Source organism: Ipomoea nil, unplaced genomic scaffold (assembly GCF_001879475.1).
Source record: "Ipomoea nil cultivar Tokyo-kokei standard unplaced genomic scaffold, Asagao_1.1 scaffold2926, whole genome shotgun sequence".
In the NCBI taxonomy this organism is placed as follows: domain Eukaryota; kingdom Viridiplantae; phylum Streptophyta; class Magnoliopsida; order Solanales; family Convolvulaceae; genus Ipomoea; species Ipomoea nil.
Window position 1 is genome coordinate 1510178 of NW_017619354.1, and position 19755 is coordinate 1529932.

Below are 19755 nucleotides of genomic sequence, written 5' to 3' on the forward strand. Positions count from 1 at the left end.
AATTTTGTTATAATTTCTATTTATAAGGAAACGTAACCAAGAATAATCATAGAAAAAAGTAAACTGTTATTCCTATTTTCTCTCAACAAAGGTGTGGTTGTGATATGATTTATCTCATCACAAAGGGATGCGTGAACCTGTGGAAAATGGAGCCACAAATCAAAGTATCTAAATAGCTATATATAAAGGGGTTGGGTGAGATCATTACAAGAAGTTTCCAAGGAATTAATAGGTTATTATATCGTGTCAAAACAAATCCAATCATGCATACTGAAACTTCATGGGTCAGAAAGGAGTGTTGAGCATATAATATATATAAACATAAATGTACAATGCAACCCGCATGGATAGTTCAACTGGTCATAAAGATAAAAATTTGAAAAAATGATCAGGGATTGAGTCTCACCAGCATTATCAGTTAGGATAAAACATAGGTTATCTTTAGTAAAAAAAGTTTTGGGCATAGTCTTGTAGATTAGTACGTGTTCTCTAATTGTACTATAAATTTCTTATGCGTGTTTTATTTGTTACGATTTAAATTGAAATACTATAAAGAATAACTACTCGAGTTGATACGCCAAAAAGATAAATTCAATAATTTTAGAGTTTTTTTTAGTACTACTAATTCTATCACAATGTAGTACTTGCTCCCATTAGAATTTAAACATGTGACCTCACAGATGTACCATTGAGCTATAAGTTACTTTAAAGTTGGAACATATAAGTATATAATTGTAACAAGCTAGGAGTTGGGTATAAACAAATCATGTGACGGGTTTGGTGTGGTAGATGCTATTGTTCCTAAGCCAACCATTCTTTAATTAACATCATTGTTGTTTTGAGGTGGACTGCTAATGAATCAACATATCATGTTTCGGCAGCATTTGTGGAATTGTGGTAGTCCATTCAAGCAAGGAGACACAGATCAGATTTTGACGTATGCAATTCTACAACATAATACCATCCAATTATTGATTGGATTAGAAGCTCAGCCATATATATTTGAACCAATGGTCATGATTCATCTCCCAACAACAATCATCTCTATATATATTCATAATTTCAAGAAAAAGAATGGTGAAATAGATCACACAATTATTTAATTAAGTTCAATAGACAGTGGACTATTGAATTCAAAAACTTTTTATAGTTAGGTTGATATTCAGTTATCTTTCGGTATTTGCTGATACAAAAGTTTTTAGCTAATGTAGTATTGATTTGGACATACTTGATTTTTTTTTCTTCCTCTTCGCTATCATTCTCTATCATAAACAAGAAATTTTTGATGATTTTTTAAAAATATAATTTATCATTTTTTAAAATATTTTTAATAAGTTAGAGGACAAGAACGAAAAGTCATTTTCCATTGCAATAGAGATGAGGTCCTTCATCATAGTCCTCCCATGGTTGTGGATGATGAGGATGAGAGGTCCTCATCTTAGATCTAGGCGAGGAGGTGCTCATCCATATACGGGATGAAGACTTTTGTCCTTGTCCTCTCGTGGTTGTGGAGAGACCATCAATGTTTATTTATTTATTTATTTTTAAAATAAAATAAAATAAAAAAAGGCACTTCATTCTATAATATAATGTTATTGATAATTTCTAGTTAAAAAAGTGCTACAAAGTTTAATTAGTAGTATATAAGTATATTTGAAACTTTTTTTTAAATTTAATATAATGATGCAATTCAATTTATATTTTTTTTAATGAGAAACACCGCTTCAGCCCATAAGTCAAAGTGTTATCTAATCATGCGAGAGTAGCTACATCAGTCTTGATTAAATCATATCTCTTCAAGGATAGTCATGCCTCAATTTCTAACTTGTCCCATGTTGATTAGCCAGTCAGCACAACAGTTTCCTTCCCTAAAACACATGTTGGAACACAATGTCTTGAAAGCTCCTAGAAACGAAAGTGTAATTCATGATCAAGTTGAATCTCAACTACCTTCTATTATTTTTATCATTCATAATTTTGATCACAGCTTCCCCATCAAACTCCTCAACTCTCTCGATCATAGCCTAAATAATGATGCAATTCAATGTTTCTAAATAACTTAAGAGTTTATTTTACCATTTCCTTAATTTCAATATTACATTAAAACTTTGCTAAAATTTACATTATACATGTTATGTAACATTATGAAATTTTTACAGTATCAAATTGCATTTGATACAATAATACATGAATGCTTAGTTATAAAAGATACTTTTGACACCAATATTGATAATACATAATAAAATCTAACATATCTACATAATTTTATGAGGTGCAACTTAACACTCCAGGGAAAGAAAAAAAAAAAAAAAAAAAAAAAAAAAAAAAAAAAAAAAACAACTACAACAACATTATATATTTATGGATAATGCTATTTTACCCTACAAAAGTCACCCTATGCATTTTTTTAATTTCCCACTCCATGAGTCCCTGATACAGCAATTGGTGATAAATTGAAATTAAAAAAAATAAAAATAAAATAAACTAACTAGACGAAAATAGTCATATCAAGGAGTAACAAAAATTATACTCCATATGATTTTTGTAGGGGTAGACAATATTTCCCCTATTATGTATGTAGTAACGAATACATTGGTCCACGGTTAAGCTGAAATGACCCGAACAAATAATTTGCATGAATTTAGGCTAAGTAATTCCAATAGCATCCGCCAAAAAGAATAAGAATGAATTACTCAGGCGTTTGGTAGTCATGAAATTATTAAACTTTAATTTTTTGGGAATTTAAAAGGTGGAAAAGTTATATTCATGTTTGGCTGGTGTAATCTTTTTTTTTTTTTTTTTTTTTTTTGAACAATGCTACTGACTCTATTACATTGTACTAATGAGGTGTATAAAGTCAACAACGCCTCCACTGAGACTCGATCTCATGACCTTCCACATGGGAGAAGTCACTACATGTCATTTAAGCACAAGGTGTTTGGTCATGTTTGGTGTAATTTATGACTCAAGAAAGTTCGGGCCAATAGGAATCTAAAATTTTATGACATCAAGAAAAGTAAATCCTTCTTCACGGAAGTAGGATTATTTTTCACAATTATTGAATTATGAATTTATCTTTAATAATGGTACCAAATTAAAAGTCTCTTATAAATGGAGTTAATATCCAAAATGATCCTTGACAATGATTATTTTTCTTGATTTCGTCTTAAAAAAATTTTGTGACCTAATTTAGTCTCAAAGTTGTGTGTTTTTACAAAATATAATCCTCCATTTGCATTTCCGTCTATGTGCAGTTAAATTCAAGGGCATTTGGTAATTGCAAGAATATATCATTTTTCACCCACTCTGTTTACTACCTGCGAAGACAAAGAATCTCTTTGGTTGCCTCATCCGATCCCATTGTTGCTTCCTTCATATGTTACAAGTCTTAGGGTTCAATGGTTTCTATTAATATGCGAAAATGATAGAAAAAATTGGATTCACATGCAGTAAAAAGGGTGGGTGAAAGAGGAGATATTCTTGCAATTACCAAATTACCCTTGAATTTAACAACACATAGATAGAGATGCAAACGGAGGACAATATTGAGCAAAAATGTACGAATTTGGGACTAAATTAGGTCACAAAAATTCTTTAGGATAAAATCGAGAAAAATCATCATAGTCAAGGATCATTTTGAATATTAACTCCTTATAAATATAAGAAATTCGTCTCCTTCAACACATTTTTACATACGTAATGCTTTGTATTTTGAATATCATTATTATATAATGAAATTTTTTGGCATATGATTTATTAATAATGTTTTTAAATGTTTGTAAATAGAAAGGATATATTATATATTTTAAAAATATATATATTGGAAAGCTTAAATCATCGGAAGGATAAAAAATGTGCAAAATATAATAGCCTAGGGAGTTAAATGACAAAAATGATAGTCTAAGACTAAATATGAATTTATCACCAAAAAAAAACAAAACAAAACAAAAAAAAAAAAAAAAAAACAAGGGACCCCTGTTACAATTGACTGAATTTTATTTAGGAATAAGGTTCAAATTGGCCACTGAACGTAACCTGAAAGTGCAATTAGGCCACTGAACGAAAAAAAGTGCAATTAGGCCACTGAACACTCCAAAAATGTGCAATTTCACCTGATAGCAGGTTACCCTCAATTTTAGCAGGTTATCTGCTTACGTGGCAGCTGAGTTGGCATTTTTAATAAATTTTAATTAATTTTTAATAAATTTTAATAATAAATTTGTATTAATTTATTTTTGAAAAATAAAAACGACTTTATTTTATTTTTTATTTTATTTTTTCCAATTTTTTATAAAATTGATTATTAAAATTAATTATTAAAAATTATTTAAAAATTATTAAAAATGCCAACTAAGCTGCCACGTAAGCAGGTAACCTGCTAAAATTGATGGTAACCTGTTATCCGGTAAAATTGCATACGTTTGGAGAGTTCAGTGGCCTAATTGCACATTTTTTGAGTGTTCAATGGCCTAATTACACTTTTTTTTCGTTTAGTGACCTAATTGCATTTTCAGGTTACGTTCAGTGGCCAATTTGAACCTTATTCCTTTTATTTATTCACATTCAAGCTAGTGTTAAATAAGTAATAATTATTTTATCCAATCCATAATACAACCAATAATTGTTGTATACTCAAATTTAGCCAAAAAGACAATAGTTGTTCCAAAATAAGTAAACACTAAAAATAATAATAATAATAATAACCTTTAAACCTGTAATGGTAAAAATGGATAACGGATAACAAAACATTATTTTCTACTACTTCTAAAATTTTGAATTTATATTCATATAACTATTAATTATTTAATCAAAAGTGACATATAAATACCATCAACCCATCAAAATAGATTTTAGAAATCTCCTTTTACCATAAATATATTAGACTTGTGGATAAATGATGTATGGTGTTAAATTACAAGCAAGGTACAAGGTACCAACATTTTCGTTCATCCTTTTCGTCAAACCTTTCCTCAGCATAGTAGCTTTCAGTCGTGGGTCGTGATGAATATCAACAAATATATGATAAGATGGAAAATGCTTAGTGTACTCACATATACGATATTATTCTTGTTATTGGAAATTGGAATTTAGATTTTATTTAGTTGAATAAAACAGTGTAGGAGATTTTCATACATCAAAATAGTTAATATTTTTGACAGTTAATATATCTGAATTCAAGAACAGTTCTATTTAAATAGTAGAGGCCAACGAATTATAATCGATATGATCTAATAAGTGTTGGTCACTCATTATTGTATGATAAAGATTAAATTAATATTAGATAATCATAAATAGTTGAGAACTGCAAAAGTTCCCATTGACTTTTCATTTCCCAACATACTTGTATTACTAAACAATTTAATTACGTATTTCCTTTTATGATAATAGTGCAAATAATTGATAAGTCAAATATTTTTTGCGACATAACCACATGACACGGAATAATATATAATTGGTTGGTGTTAGCCTGTTAGGTGTATTACATACATTACTCTAAGTCAACAACGTGAGATAGAATTTTTCACCCATTTTATTGTATACCAAAAAATTTCATGCTGTCTTTATGATTATAAAATAAGCTCATTATAGTTACACATCAAACATGTGAAATTTATGAGCTACAAAAGGTCTTTATAAACGGGAGTTCTTAATGTGTGGGTATTGTGTCGTAATCTTTTTTTTTTTTTTTTTTCTTTTTATGATAAGGAAAATCATATATCACATTGAGAAGATCTTATGTTACAAGTTTAACGAAAAAAAAAAGAGTTTTCGGTACATTAAAAATAATTTTTTTGTATATTATGAACCTTGCTCCATAGTATAACTTGGCATTTAAAATACCGAGTAATAACTAATATGGTGTCTTATGATTCTTAAATTGTATACTCAACATTTTTTTTGTTGACAAACTTAATATCATTTTTAAATCTTTTGAGTATTTTGAATTTATCGCTATCAGTATTATATTTATATATAAAAAAAATTGTCCGATTTCAGTCATTTTAATTTTAATTTTTTGTCACTTTTAATAAGCCTCTAGTCAAAGGACAATCTCGTCATTTCAAAATTTGATCATCCATTCATAGGAACGGTTGTTATTGCTTTCCACTTATATTGTATATACATGTATTATATCCGTCTCATTTTAGGTATCTAATTTGATTAAAAAGAATTAATTGAAGTTATTTAAGATTTAATTTTTCATAATACTCCGTATTAAGTTTAGTCTTAATAAATAAATTTATATATTTTAATATTACACTAAAAGCTAGTATTGTTAAACATAAAAAAAAAAAAAAATAATAACACATAAAATAAGCAAACAAAAAAAGAATTTATTTGACAACTAAATAGTAAGAATGAGAACATATTTGTCACTAAATTATACACAAATATGCAAGTGAGCATCAAATCCGATAATAAGGTACGCAAATCACCAACCAACCGTTAATAAGTTATTAGTTAGTATCGCAATTCTATTTAGTAGAAAAAGATAAGTGGATATGTGTGAATTTGGATAACTCAAAACATGTGTAAGGAAAAATCATTAATATTGTCATACAAGATACTTTTCCCATTAATTTTGGAGTTAAAGTATCCCTTTTAAGGAAAAAAATCATTACTTTTAATTTGGGTGTCAAAAAATTGTATCGTATAAATTATTTTTATTTCTAGATTAGTTCAATTTATCTTATTTTGGGTGTAGCGTAAAGACAAGTTACTGAGGTTCAGGATATACTTTGGTAAAATTAAAAATTTTGGACGACGACAACAACGACAACAACAAAATTATATTTGTTACTAAATTATACACAAACATATGAACTAAAACTGTCATTTTACTAATACTCGTAGGACCAAAATTGGTATTCGCTAAAAAAAAATGTTATAGCCAACGGATCGGATGGAAGTGCAATATAAGTAATAAATTTTCATTGGTTTTTTCCTAAGTTAATACCTTTTAAGGCTTTATCCTGACAAAACTTAATTTATTCTTTCCATTTACGTGATAATAATATAAATAAATTTTTTTTAATATAGAGTGGGGCCACCAATTCAAATGAAATTATCCATATTTTATATGTTTGATTCGATTAATGAGTAATGATTACAATTATTTATAATTTAATATTTAATAATATTGATTTTAGTATTAATAAATAAAATTCATTTATGTCAAAAACTAATTTAAAGAACTATTAAATATAAAATTTTAAATATACAATTTTGTTAATATCCAAATTGGTCCACGATTATAGTGTTTTTTTTTTTTTTTTTCAATTTCGTTCTAAACGACTTTGGTGATCTAATTATGTAATCTCAGACTTTTGCATTTTTGTTAAATTTAGTTCTTCGTTTGTTATTTCGTCAAATTAGTGTTAAATATAGTGACATCAGTAATCTCAATATTGGTCTATCTTTACTCCCAGCCTTGCGCAGTGCGAAATTGCTATTTATTTTACGATTTACTCCTAGAATTACAGCCAGGCCTGTGAATTAAATTTTATATTCACATGTTTGGGAGTAATTTATAAAAGAATGAGGGATTTCGCACTTCACATGTCTATGAGTAAAGATATGTCAATATTAAAATTACTGAATTAACTCTCAATTTAATACCAAATGGACAGAATAACAAACAGAGGACTAAATTGAGCAAAAACACAAAAGTCTGGACTACATTAGATTACCAAAGTAATTTAAGACGGATTAAGAAAAATCACTATAATCGAGAACCATTTTGGATATTAACTTTATAAAAATTATTAAGAAAACTACGGAAGAAAAAATTATTGTAACCAATAATTAGTAAAGAATATAAGTAAAATGGAATATAATGAATAAATGAATAATAAATTTTTTTATTGTGAATATATAAATATATTATATATAAACTATGATTGGTTTACGTATGGAGAAGATTTTCAAGCGCGTAGGCTATCAGGGTGTGTCCAACGTCTATATAAGGACTAAAACACTGGTTGGGTTATCCAACACAACACTCGGAAATATATATTGTATTCTCGTCCGTTGTAATATTGTTATACTACTCTTAACATAGTAATTCTCTCTCTCTCACCCTCTCTCTCTCTCTCTGTCGTCGTCTCTCATCATGGGAGACACTAGACCAGTAAGAAATGCCGGCTCCGGCCATATTCCGGCGTTTGATCCTCCGAAGAAGGTGAAGAGAAACAAATATGCCATAGCTGCCGCCTTTTTAGCTTCACTGGCATCAATCTTGCTCGGTTACGGTGAGTGTTTCATCGGATAAACGATAAGCGACAGCTTAGATTTTGGGCTCCGGCCGGCATCGTATCGTCTGAGATGAAAGAAATAAATGATTTTTTGTTTTTGGAATTTGTTGTCGCAGATATTGGGGTGATGAGTGGAGCGGCCATCTATATCCAGAAGGACCTAAAAATCAACGACACACAAGTGGAGATTCTCCTGGGAATCCTGAACCTATACTCCCTTATCGGCTCCTGCATGGCCGGCCGGACCTCCGACTGGATTGGCCGCCGGTACACCATGGTGGTCGCCTCCGTTGTGTTCTTCGTGGGAGCCATTTTAATGGGTTTCTCCACCAACTACACTTTCCTCATGGTGGGCCGTTTCGTCGCCGGGATCGGAGTCGGCTACGCCCTCATGATTGCTCCGGTCTACACCGCCGAGGTCGCCCCCGCCTCCGTCCGCGGCTTCCTCACCTCCTTCCCTGAAGTCTTCATTAATTTTGGTACGTTAACCATATTATTATTATTATTATTATTGGGAACAGTTATTATTATTTATTTTCTTGATTTATTTGTCGTTTCCTATTTGCATGTGGAAATTTCAAAACGTCACGAGCAACAACTCACTGTAATAAGTTAGAAAAACACCTAATAAGTCCAAAACCCCTCGCAACAATATACATATATATGTATATGAATCTGATTAATCATTGCCCTGAATCTTCTTGCCCCAGAAAATTTTTACTTTACACCAAACCAAATTTTGAGATTTCTTCATATGTAATTTTGAAATATATAATTTTTGTCATCGATGCCTACTAAATTGATATGATTTTGTAACCGACTATGTATTATAAAATTAATTAATTAACTACTATGTTGACTATTGGTTACCTGATGAGCTAGGTTGTTTAGACGGTTTTAATATTATATGTATATTTTTTGGGCGTGATTAATTATGATTATTATCGCTAAATTTTGTTAATATATAGGGATTTTGGTGGGTTACGTGTCCAATTTTGCATTTAAGAATATGTCAGTTCACTTGAGCTGGCGATTCATGCTCGGAGTGGGATCGATTCCGTCGGTGTTGCTCGGCGTTAGTGTATTGGCCATGCCGGAGTCGCCGCGGTGGCTGGTGATGCAGGGTCGCCTGGGAGACGCGCGGCGCGTGCTTCTCAAGACTTCGGATTCCCCGGAGGAAGCTCACATGAGGCTCGCCGACATCAAGGAAGCCGCCGGCATACCGGAGCACTGCGACGACGAAGTGGTGACGGTGACGAAGAAGCGAGGCGACGAGGACAGCGTGTGGAGGGAGCTTTTCATCTCCCCGACGCCGGCCGTCCTTCACATCCTCATCACCGGCGTCGGCATTCATCTCTTCCAGCAAGCCAGCGGCATAGACGCCGTGGTTCTATACGGGCCTAGAATCTTCGAGAAGGCCGGGATTAAATCCGACACCGACAAGCTCCTCTGCACAATCGCCATCGGTTTCACCAAAACCGTGTTCATACTGGTCGCCACATTCACGCTAGACAAATTCGGCCGCCGGCCGTTGCTCCTAACCAGCGTCGGCGGGATGGTGACCACGCTGGCACTCCTGGGAATGTCGTTGACCGTGATTGACCACTCCCATGAAAAGGTACCCTGGGCGGTGGCCATGGCCATCGCAATGACGCTAGCCTACGTGGCCGCCTTTTCCATCGGAGCGGGGCCCATTACGTGGGTATACAGTTCGGAGATATTCCCGTTAAAGCTCCGGGCAACGGGGTGCAGTCTAGGAACGGGAATTAACCGCGTAACAAGCGGAGTAGTGTCAATGACGTTTATATCCCTATACAAAGCCATCTCCATAGGTGGGTCCTTCTTCCTGTACGCGGCTATCGCCGCCGTGGGGTGGGTGTTCTTCTTCACGCTAATGCCGGAGACGCAGGGGAAAACGCTGGAGGAGACGGAGGCGCTGTTTGGGACATTCTTTAGGTGGCGGTCAAGGCAGAGGGAGGTGGATGCGAAGAAGGCTAACAACAATTCCCAGCTTCAAATGGGAACGCTTCAGGCTGCTAATAAGTAGACGTACTTTTATTTAGTAGTATAAGCTGCGTGGGTAATGTTAGTAGAGATTAATGTTACTTTACGTACTGCCTACCTTAATCTCTCGCTGGTGTATCATGTTATAATATTCCTAGTATTTTAATTTACTTCAGTATTTAGTATCATATCATACATCTTATCACATAAGATGATTGGGGCCATTTACTTTGAAAGTCCCTTTAATTAGATGTTTGGGTCATTAATTGGATGCTCAACAACAGAATTTCAGGATGTAAGTAAATTATAATAAGAGTATTCTGTTTCATAAGACTACTTTCAATTTGACTATAAAGCGTTCATTCACTATTAATTTTGTTCAGACTTTGATTATTCAATTCTATATCCATCCTTATACCATTAAGGGTAATAATGTAAAAGTTATCTTCTTCACACTATTACTAATGATGAACCTAATGTATTAAGTTTGTGAACCCAATTTGTCCATCTCAATAACAAGCTAATTTTAATTTTACACCATATGTTTATTAAATGAATATTTAACTAGATGACCAAACATGATTTACATCATTCCAGATGCTCGGTCGGGCCGGGGTGTGAGGAGCCGTTAGAGTTGGAGACTCAGTCTTTTGAGAAGAATGAAATAAAAATAATAATCAAGAGATCATTTATAGTCAAATTGAAAGTCGATGATGAAAATTTAATAAATGTCAATAGTCAATAAATTATTTATGATCTAATTAAAAGTCGATATAAAAATTAATAAAAATCAATAATTAATGTAGTATTCATATAATTAACTCTCATTTTGTATATCATCCAAAGAATTTGACACGATTCCTATTGTTGAAATTTGTATTTTTATTATATTTCTTAATGAATTTTACAGTCCAATAAAGAGAAGAATTCCAAAGTTATAGGCGTTGTGGTGACTGGTGAGGGTGACTGAAAAAGATTAAACAAATCTCAACCGCTCATGTTATAGTCATAGTAGGGTAAAGGTCAAAACATTATACTACTACTTTCACGCATCTCCGGCCAAAATAATTTTAAAACGTATTTAGTTTCACTAAAATTCATTATTCAAATTCAAATTCAAGAATAAAAAAATAGTTTAGAATTTATCAAACTAATTTGGATATTATTATTAGAGTTAATTATATTTTTTATCCTAAATTTATACGTGGCAGTCTAGCTACTTTAAGTATTTTTTTTATATATATTATCAAATATCCATTTTTGGACCTAATATTAGTGTGACGGGACCATTTTTGGTCTTTTATTAACAAAACAATTTAAATATCTTAAAATAAAAAGATATTCGGTCTTCAATTATGATTTTTTTTTAAAAAAATAAACATAAAAAAATAGAGCGGTTCAACCTACTTTCTATTTTTAAAAAAATTGAAATGTCTTTGTATAAAAAATTAATGAAGATATTTTGTTCGTTTAAACTTTCTTATGAAAATTTTTAAAATCTCTAATATATCATTGCTATATGCAACCACTAAAAAGAATTGAAAAAAAAAAAACATAAAGAATAACTGAGAGTTTAATAAATCACTTATAAATTAATAAATTATTTGTCAAAAAATTATTGTATGCAATAAGAATATTAAAAAAAAAAACAAAATTTAAAAAGTACTTATATAAAAAAGTATTGAAAAAACAATTTTTTCAATAAATCATGTTGTTATCTTTTGTAATGGTGAGAGAGATAAATTTATTATTATATCTATAAGAGACTTTTAACCTGAGCGAAAAAAGATAAATACATAACTGAGTATATTTGGTAAAAAGAATCATTTCTCCCATATGTGATATTTACTTTTATTTTCTTTGGTGATATTATTGAATTATATAACAATTGACCCAAACTTTCCAACCTAAGTCAAAATTACATTGTGAGAATAATCTTCATACCTTTTAAATTTCTACAAAGGTCCAAACTTTCCAACAAAAAAATTATTACTACGGCTCTGTTTGGCAAACCTAGCTGAAAAGCTATAAGCTAGGAGCTGAAAGCTGAAAAGGAACTGAAAGCTTAAAAGTAGCTCAAAGTTGAAAAGCTATAAGCTCGGAGCTGAAAACTGAAGGGATGTTAAGCTAGCTGTTATGATTGAAAGTGTTTAGTAAAATTAGCTTTTTGACAATCTGATAAATGTAAAAAGACTAAAAATGACATATTCATAAAATTTAAATTAGTTTATTTACATATTAAAATTTAACATTTTGTCCTTAAAAAAATTAAAATTTTGTCTTTAAAAAAAAATTAAAATTTTTAAATAAAACTATTAGCATAATCATGATCTAGCATCTTATAATGGAGTAGCAATATTGTTGCAAATCTCATAATAATAATAATAATAATAATAATAATAATAATAATAATAATAATAATAATAATAATAATAATAATAATAATAATAATAATAATAATAATAATAATAATAATAATAATAATAATATTTGTGGTGAAAGTTGCTGATAAAGGAGATGAGAAAAGGGTTTTAATTGGGAAGGGTAAATTATGTCATTTCTTTAAAATCTAAAAACATAATAAGTGTCAATACAAGTTATGTCCTTGATTTTTGTCCCTTTTTTATATGCTTATAAATATATACATTTTGCTTTAATTGTTGTACATTCATTTGCATTGGACAAAATCACCCTTACACCGTTATAACACCGTTAGTTTTTAATATATCTACCAATCTTACCATACACCTACATCTATCATATCTTTTTCCTATTTTAATTATCATTTTATTAAAATTACCATATAACATTTAATTTAATTATAAATTATATTTTAATTAAATATTTATATGAATGTTAAATTATATATATATATATATATATAATATGTATGTATATTATTTGTGTATCCATATCAATATATCATATATGTGGGTGCATGTTAGCTTAGTATTATTTGTAAATTATTATTATATAAAAATATAATTTTTTTTTTTTTTGTTTTGATCACTATATTATTCAAATATATTGGGCAAAACATAATTTTAACTAATTTTTTAAATTTTGTTACTTACAAATATTTTAATATTGGGCATAAATTTTCGCGCACGCGTACAAAATGCTAGTAATAAGGATAAAGATGGAAAAAAAGTTAGGAAGCTAGGAGCCTACCTAAGGTAGCGTTTCAAAATAAGCTCTTATTTTAAGCTAGAAGCTTATTTTGGGAACATTACCAAACAGAGCTTATAGCTTATTAGTAACTTAAAATAAACTATAAGCTCCTAAATAAGCTCTGCCAAACAGAGCCTATAATGAAAAGATTAACCTATATTGAAATAATATATTCTTTTATGGAAACTACTAAACTAGTGTTTTCGGGTGAAATAAATAAACTTTTTAAGAACCAACAATTGTTTATGAAAATTCATGCCCTTAAAGTCAAATCGAATTTTGTATTTTTTTTTTTTTTTTTGGATCAAGTTACAAAATTGAGTTTGAATTGCACAAATGTTTCAAACTTTGAGGATCTTAAATTACTTAAAAAATTTTGGTTATAATTCTTATACCAGACACAAAAATTTTATCTATTTCACCAATAACTAATACGGAGTATTTAATATGGAATGCAAATTTAAAAATGTTTAATTTATAATTTCAAAAATTAAATTCAATCGCAGTTGAAAAATCGTGCAATTCTAACCACTTTTTATGTATGGCCAAAAATTCTAATCACTTTTAACAAGTGGTCAGAAAAATTTGAACGCTACACAAAAACTTAATTTTAGGGGGAGTTTTTTTTGCACTTTTGGTCCTACGACTATTGTGGCATTATTAGTATTGATCCGCGACTTTTAAATCTTGCAATTTTAGTCCATGAATATTATTTTTGTTGCAAAAATTGTCCTTCAGGCAAATTTTTCGTCAAAATCTCACCGGAGAAAAAAAAATTCTCATTTCAAATCAGGGATAAAATAGACATTTACAATGACCTTGCAATCTCGGACCGCTGTTGACCTCTTATTCTGACCAAAGTGCGAAAAAAAAAACCCAATTACCAGAGACGAGCCCTAATATACTCTCATCTCATCAACTCATCTGCGAACAAGAGGAAAACATCGATTGCATCTTCAACGCGCCATCCATTGCCGACCTTCATCTTCTTTATTGTGAAGGAAAACATAATGGCTACATCGATTGTCATTTTCACACTCAATTTTTCGTCTTTGGCAATTGTTTTTTTTTTTTGGTTTGATTTTTTCGCACTTTGGTCAGAATAAGAAGTCAACAGTGGTTCGAGATTGCAAGATCAATACAAATGTCTATTTTATCCCTGTTTGAAATGGAGAATTTTTTATCCGGTGAAATTTTGACAGAAAATTGGTCGGAATGACCATTTTTACAACAAAAACAATAGTCGTGGACTGAAATTGCAAGGTTTGAAAGTCGCGAATCAATCCTGATAGTGGTACTATAGTCATGGGACCAAAAGTGCAAAAAACTCACTTTAGTGGTTAGTTGGAACTTAAGATGGATTTTTCTAGTGATTGGGAAAATTTTAGTGCATATATATTATAATTTTTGATTTTTTTTTTACTTCTTTTATATATAGAAAGAAAGAGGAGAAAGTACTTAAAAAAAAAAAAAAAGAGGAGAAAATAAGGAAAAAAAAGGGCAACAAAAGAAGAAGTAGCTAAGATCTTGTGATCTAATGGCACCAATGTTGAATTTTCATATGGGAGGTTGTGAGTTCGAACTTCAGTGGTTTTAATTCTTTGTGGTTCAGTAGGGGCTTTAAAAGTGACTCTAAAATAATAACTTGAAGTATATGTTTTGTCTCAAAACTCTAAGTTGATATTTAAACTACACGACATTTATATTTTTGTATTATATACTCAACACATATACCGTGAATTAAGAATCAAACTAGGCATGTTACAATACAATTTTCAATATCTCTACATATAGCCCATGAATTATATCATCTCATCAAGCATGGTACAAAATTTCTTGAGCTATCTACTCTATAAATTCTTTCCACCAACAACCTAGGGTTGTAGCACATTCCAACCACTAGTGAATGAAAAATTGTGAACATACCAAACGATCTAATCGACCCAAGTTTTATTTCCAGCGTTATTTATTTGTACTCAATGTTATGACCATTTTCGATGAGTGGTCAATAATCGTGACAAAGAATTTTTCAGATCTCTAAAATTCGTTAGGAAGTTGGTCAAAAAATCATATTCAACTAAAAACTTAAAATTTTCCATCATATCATTTTTTGTCAGTTGGAAATTGCAAACTCTTCAACCATATATAAAAATATTAATTAGGACCTATATTTTAGTTAAATTAACATCACAATAATATACGGGGGAAACAATTTAAAAACACAAAAGGGATATGCAAATGCCAAGTGTGAAGATCAGAGTTTGTTTGGAATGAATGATTGGAATGAGAAAGGAAAAAAATGTGCCCAGAATATGTAACCAGTAAATTGTACTATCTTCAATTCATTATTGTGCAGGAATGATTGTATATATGAAAAAAAATTGGGAAACCAAAGATTGGTTTTCTGACTCAAAACTGTATTGCACGAAAAAGAAAGAATGGAACAGTAAAGTAGTCCTCTAGCCACTGGACAGCTAGTCATTTTGGACCATAATCAGACATGGGACTTTATGAAATGATTTGTATATTTCAAATATGATAAATATGTTGTATTCCACACTCGCCTAACGCCACTACCAAATGTAAACTCAATGTGGGAAACAAGAAGATTAAAGTAGAATAATATATATTATTCCTAAAGTTTGGGATACAGTGGGTGCACTTATTCTAAGCTCAAGAGAAAAAAAAATAAATATTGGAAAAGTTGTTTTATTTAATTGTTAAAATGAATAGGAATGGAAGTGTTAAATGTATGGTAGGTGTAACTATGGCTGGTGGTGTATTAAGGGACTATTCTAGATTGTAGCGTGTTAAGGGACCATTTTAGATTTGTATTTTTGTTTTCTTTGTTTGTGGAGGGTGGGGATATCAACTTTGGGCAAAACTTTAATTAGGTAGGAGTTTTGTTAAATTGGCGAAGATATTTTGTTCATGTAAAACTTGAAAGTGATTCGCATGTGGTCAGTTTTAAGATTAAGAATTCATCTAATTCAAGAAATTAAAATCAACTTCAATTCGTAATTAGAAATTAGAGAATTCACTCAAAGACAATGGACATAATTAGACATGTTCACACACATGAAGATTTAACTGTACTAGGAAATCTCTTATGTTGACCATCTGGTATAAAAATTACGTTCCACCCGGTCACATGAGCCTGCACCACTTTTGGTTCAATTAGACAATTAGTAGCAAGGGTTTGGTTGGATTGAATAATTGGTGCGTGACAAATTAAAATTGTTGTTGAGGACAAAGAAAAATATAATGCCCTGAATTTGTGCACATACAATAATTTCTACATTGTAATTATTATATATAAATGATTGAATTAAAAAGAAAAAAAAAAAACAAAATTAAAGCAAGGAATTGAATGGGATTTTGACTTTGAGGAAGAATATATAAATATGGAGAAGTCGATCAGACAAGTACGTCCTCTACTTACTGGACAAGTGTAAGATGGCAGCACGCCATGTTTGATCAAAGTTTTTATGTACCACTGCTTTTTGAACTGTAAACCCAACTCAATTATTTTTAATTTATACATTATTCAAAATATACGATTCCAAGTTTCCAACTCACGTTAAGTAAAAGGATAAAATGATAAGTAGGATGACGTTGAATATATCATTTGTTTAATCATGAATATTTCTGAAGAAGATTAGGAAATTCTTCTTCTTCTTTTTCTAAATTATTAATCAATGGTTAAATGATTTTTTTCCCATGATTGGTAAGAGTCAAAACTGTTCTTAAATATTTCCCTTGTGTGCACCTTCATTTGGCCCAGTTTGCTAAGCCATTAAGTTACCGTGATTTACATTATCTCAAATACTCTGTCGAGCCGGGGTGAGGGAAACCATTGCAGTTGCGGATTTAACCTTTTGGGAGAAAAATAGTGACATTTTTTTTTGAGTGACGAGACAAATTCATAATCACTACTATTCTAAGGTGTACACTTGATAAAACCTATCTTGTAACCCTAGACGATAAAGGACCAACTTAAATTGTTCATAGCTGACTAGCAGACAAGTCAAAATATAAATTCCCATACATATTTTGGTACACATAGTATCATTACAATTATTATTGTTCCTCAAAATCAAAGATGGTCCATATGCAGCCACTTCTTTAGAATAATTTGGGACCATATTAGCTTTAATTGCCAATTGAAGGACTGATATGAATTATGATGCATGGTTAAAAGTCAAATATATTATTTAAAAAAACATTATTCACTTTAAATAAGATTAATTGTATCCGTGACACATTCACTCAAGGGAATGTATAGTAGATTATTATTATTATTATTATTATTATTATTATTATTATTATTATTATTATTATTATTATTATTATTTTTGAATGCTACTGACTCTATTAAATTGTTGTATCTGTTCAAACATACTTTTTCAATCTAATGAAGCACACAGAGTCAACAACACCTCCACAGAGGCTCGATCTCATGACCTCCCACATGGGAGGGTCACTACTTGCCATCTGAAAAAAGTTGTATAGTTAGAATGAAGAGTTAAAACCCAATTCAACCACAAAAGGCATAATATATACAAGAGTGGAGTGGTCCTTGGGAAGCACTTCTGGTCCAGTGAGGTACATATGCATGTGCATGCAATGAAAGGGTTAAATGTGTCCTAATATATATATATATATATATATATATATATATATATATATATATATATATGCTTCATATATAGCTTTCTTATTTCACACGCTCTGATCTGTATCTTTCCATGGCCTACATTTATAGCAAGGATCATATCGGAGTTGTTATCATTCTTCATATGGCCATATGGGTGGCATATTGGCAGCCCACACTTCTCTTCCATTTTGTCATCGTATAAGATACTCGTAAAAATTCTTTTCTCACATCCCTTTTGTACAACATTTTTTCCCAGCACTAAAAAAGTATAACCTCTTTTTCGTTCAAAATGCGTTTTTTTTTTTTCATGTGTACGTGATGATTCGGGTACCAGAATTGATGTATATATTTTTGTTTGATGTGTAAATCTATAATGACCAATAGCTAATAACTTACTCAGTCACGATTATATTCTCAATAAGTATCGACACTTGAGTAAAAGAAGTTTAAAATTTTACTATTTTTGGAGAATCAATATCATTTGTATGGGTTAATAAATTAAACCTAAAGGAATTTCACCTTAACCTCCCAAGGAATCCAACTATTCTTTTTTCAAGATAAACAAAATTATAGAATACCAAACCCACACAAAATATATTAATCACAATATAATGTGGGAGGTGTCGGCCATTAGAGAAGATCAGTGATATATATGCAATCATATAACGAAACATGGTATGCATCAACGTGTGTTATGCCATGTGGTGAAGCTAGCTAGTGTAATCAAAGGAGAAGAGAAGTCTAACATAACAAAATTAAAGCATATATGCAGGTCGATTTTTAGATTTTTGTGGCATGTTCGGGTAAATAAATGAGACCCTATCAAAATCAAAATCTGTAAAACTAATACCGTAATTTTTTTCTAATCTATACTATTCTAATCGGATATCAACCAAGGAAAAGCATATTCGGGGAGACCATTAATTTCTCTCTAATGTAGAAACGGTCCCCATGTCCGTTTCTGCTCATACAAAAAATTTCAGTAGTGTTCTGTATTGATACGTATTCACATGTATTTGAATGAATATTTAACAAATTTTGAAAGGATTAAAGAAACAGTAACAATTTTATTACTAAATATATAATAAAAAATTTTATTCGTGCATTGCACGCGCACTGCACGGATAATTGGGCAATTATTTGCTCGAATTCAAGCAAGGATAACATCAAAAAACATAATCGGTACAACTCATTTCATCAATTGCACTATATAATATTCGTTGTTATAATTTATATTTGTATATTCATCAAAATATTCTTAAAGATTATAACAAATCAAAATACTAGTAATAATAATAATAAAGTGATAGCTGTGTGCAAAGAAAAATCCAAAAGACATATTATAGAAATAATAATAGTGTGCACAAGTATTGAACCTTAGTCCTCCAAGTTCAAATACAATAAACACATATTCCTATCATTTCTTCATAGAGCATTTTAAATTTAATTGAAAACTTTTAGTTTTTATTTCTAAACTAACTAGGTAAAAATGAAATATTAGGCTCGAACTCACATTTGGTAGGTCATGAGATCGAGCTTCAGTGGAGGTGTGGATGTGTTGTTGACTCTTTGTGCTTCATTAGGTTGAGAAAGTATGTTTGAACATATACTACAATGTAATAGAGTCAAAAGCATTAAAAAAATCAATTCATACAAGTATTCATAGAA

The 19755-nt window shown here is 30.5% G+C and overlaps 1 protein-coding gene across 1 annotated transcript; it reads left to right on the forward strand.

The window, feature by feature from the left end:
* The first annotated feature begins 7974 nt into the window (after positions 1-7974).
* LOC109161925 (polyol transporter 5-like) lies at positions 7975-10582 on the forward strand. Its single transcript, XM_019310496.1, has 3 exons — positions 7975-8252; positions 8372-8734; positions 9224-10582. The coding sequence occupies exons 1-3, from the start codon at positions 8114-8116 to the stop codon at positions 10300-10302; spliced, it is 1581 nt and encodes a 526-aa protein (XP_019166041.1). The 5' UTR covers positions 7975-8113; the 3' UTR covers positions 10303-10582.
* Positions 10583-19755: the final 9173 nt, after the last annotated feature.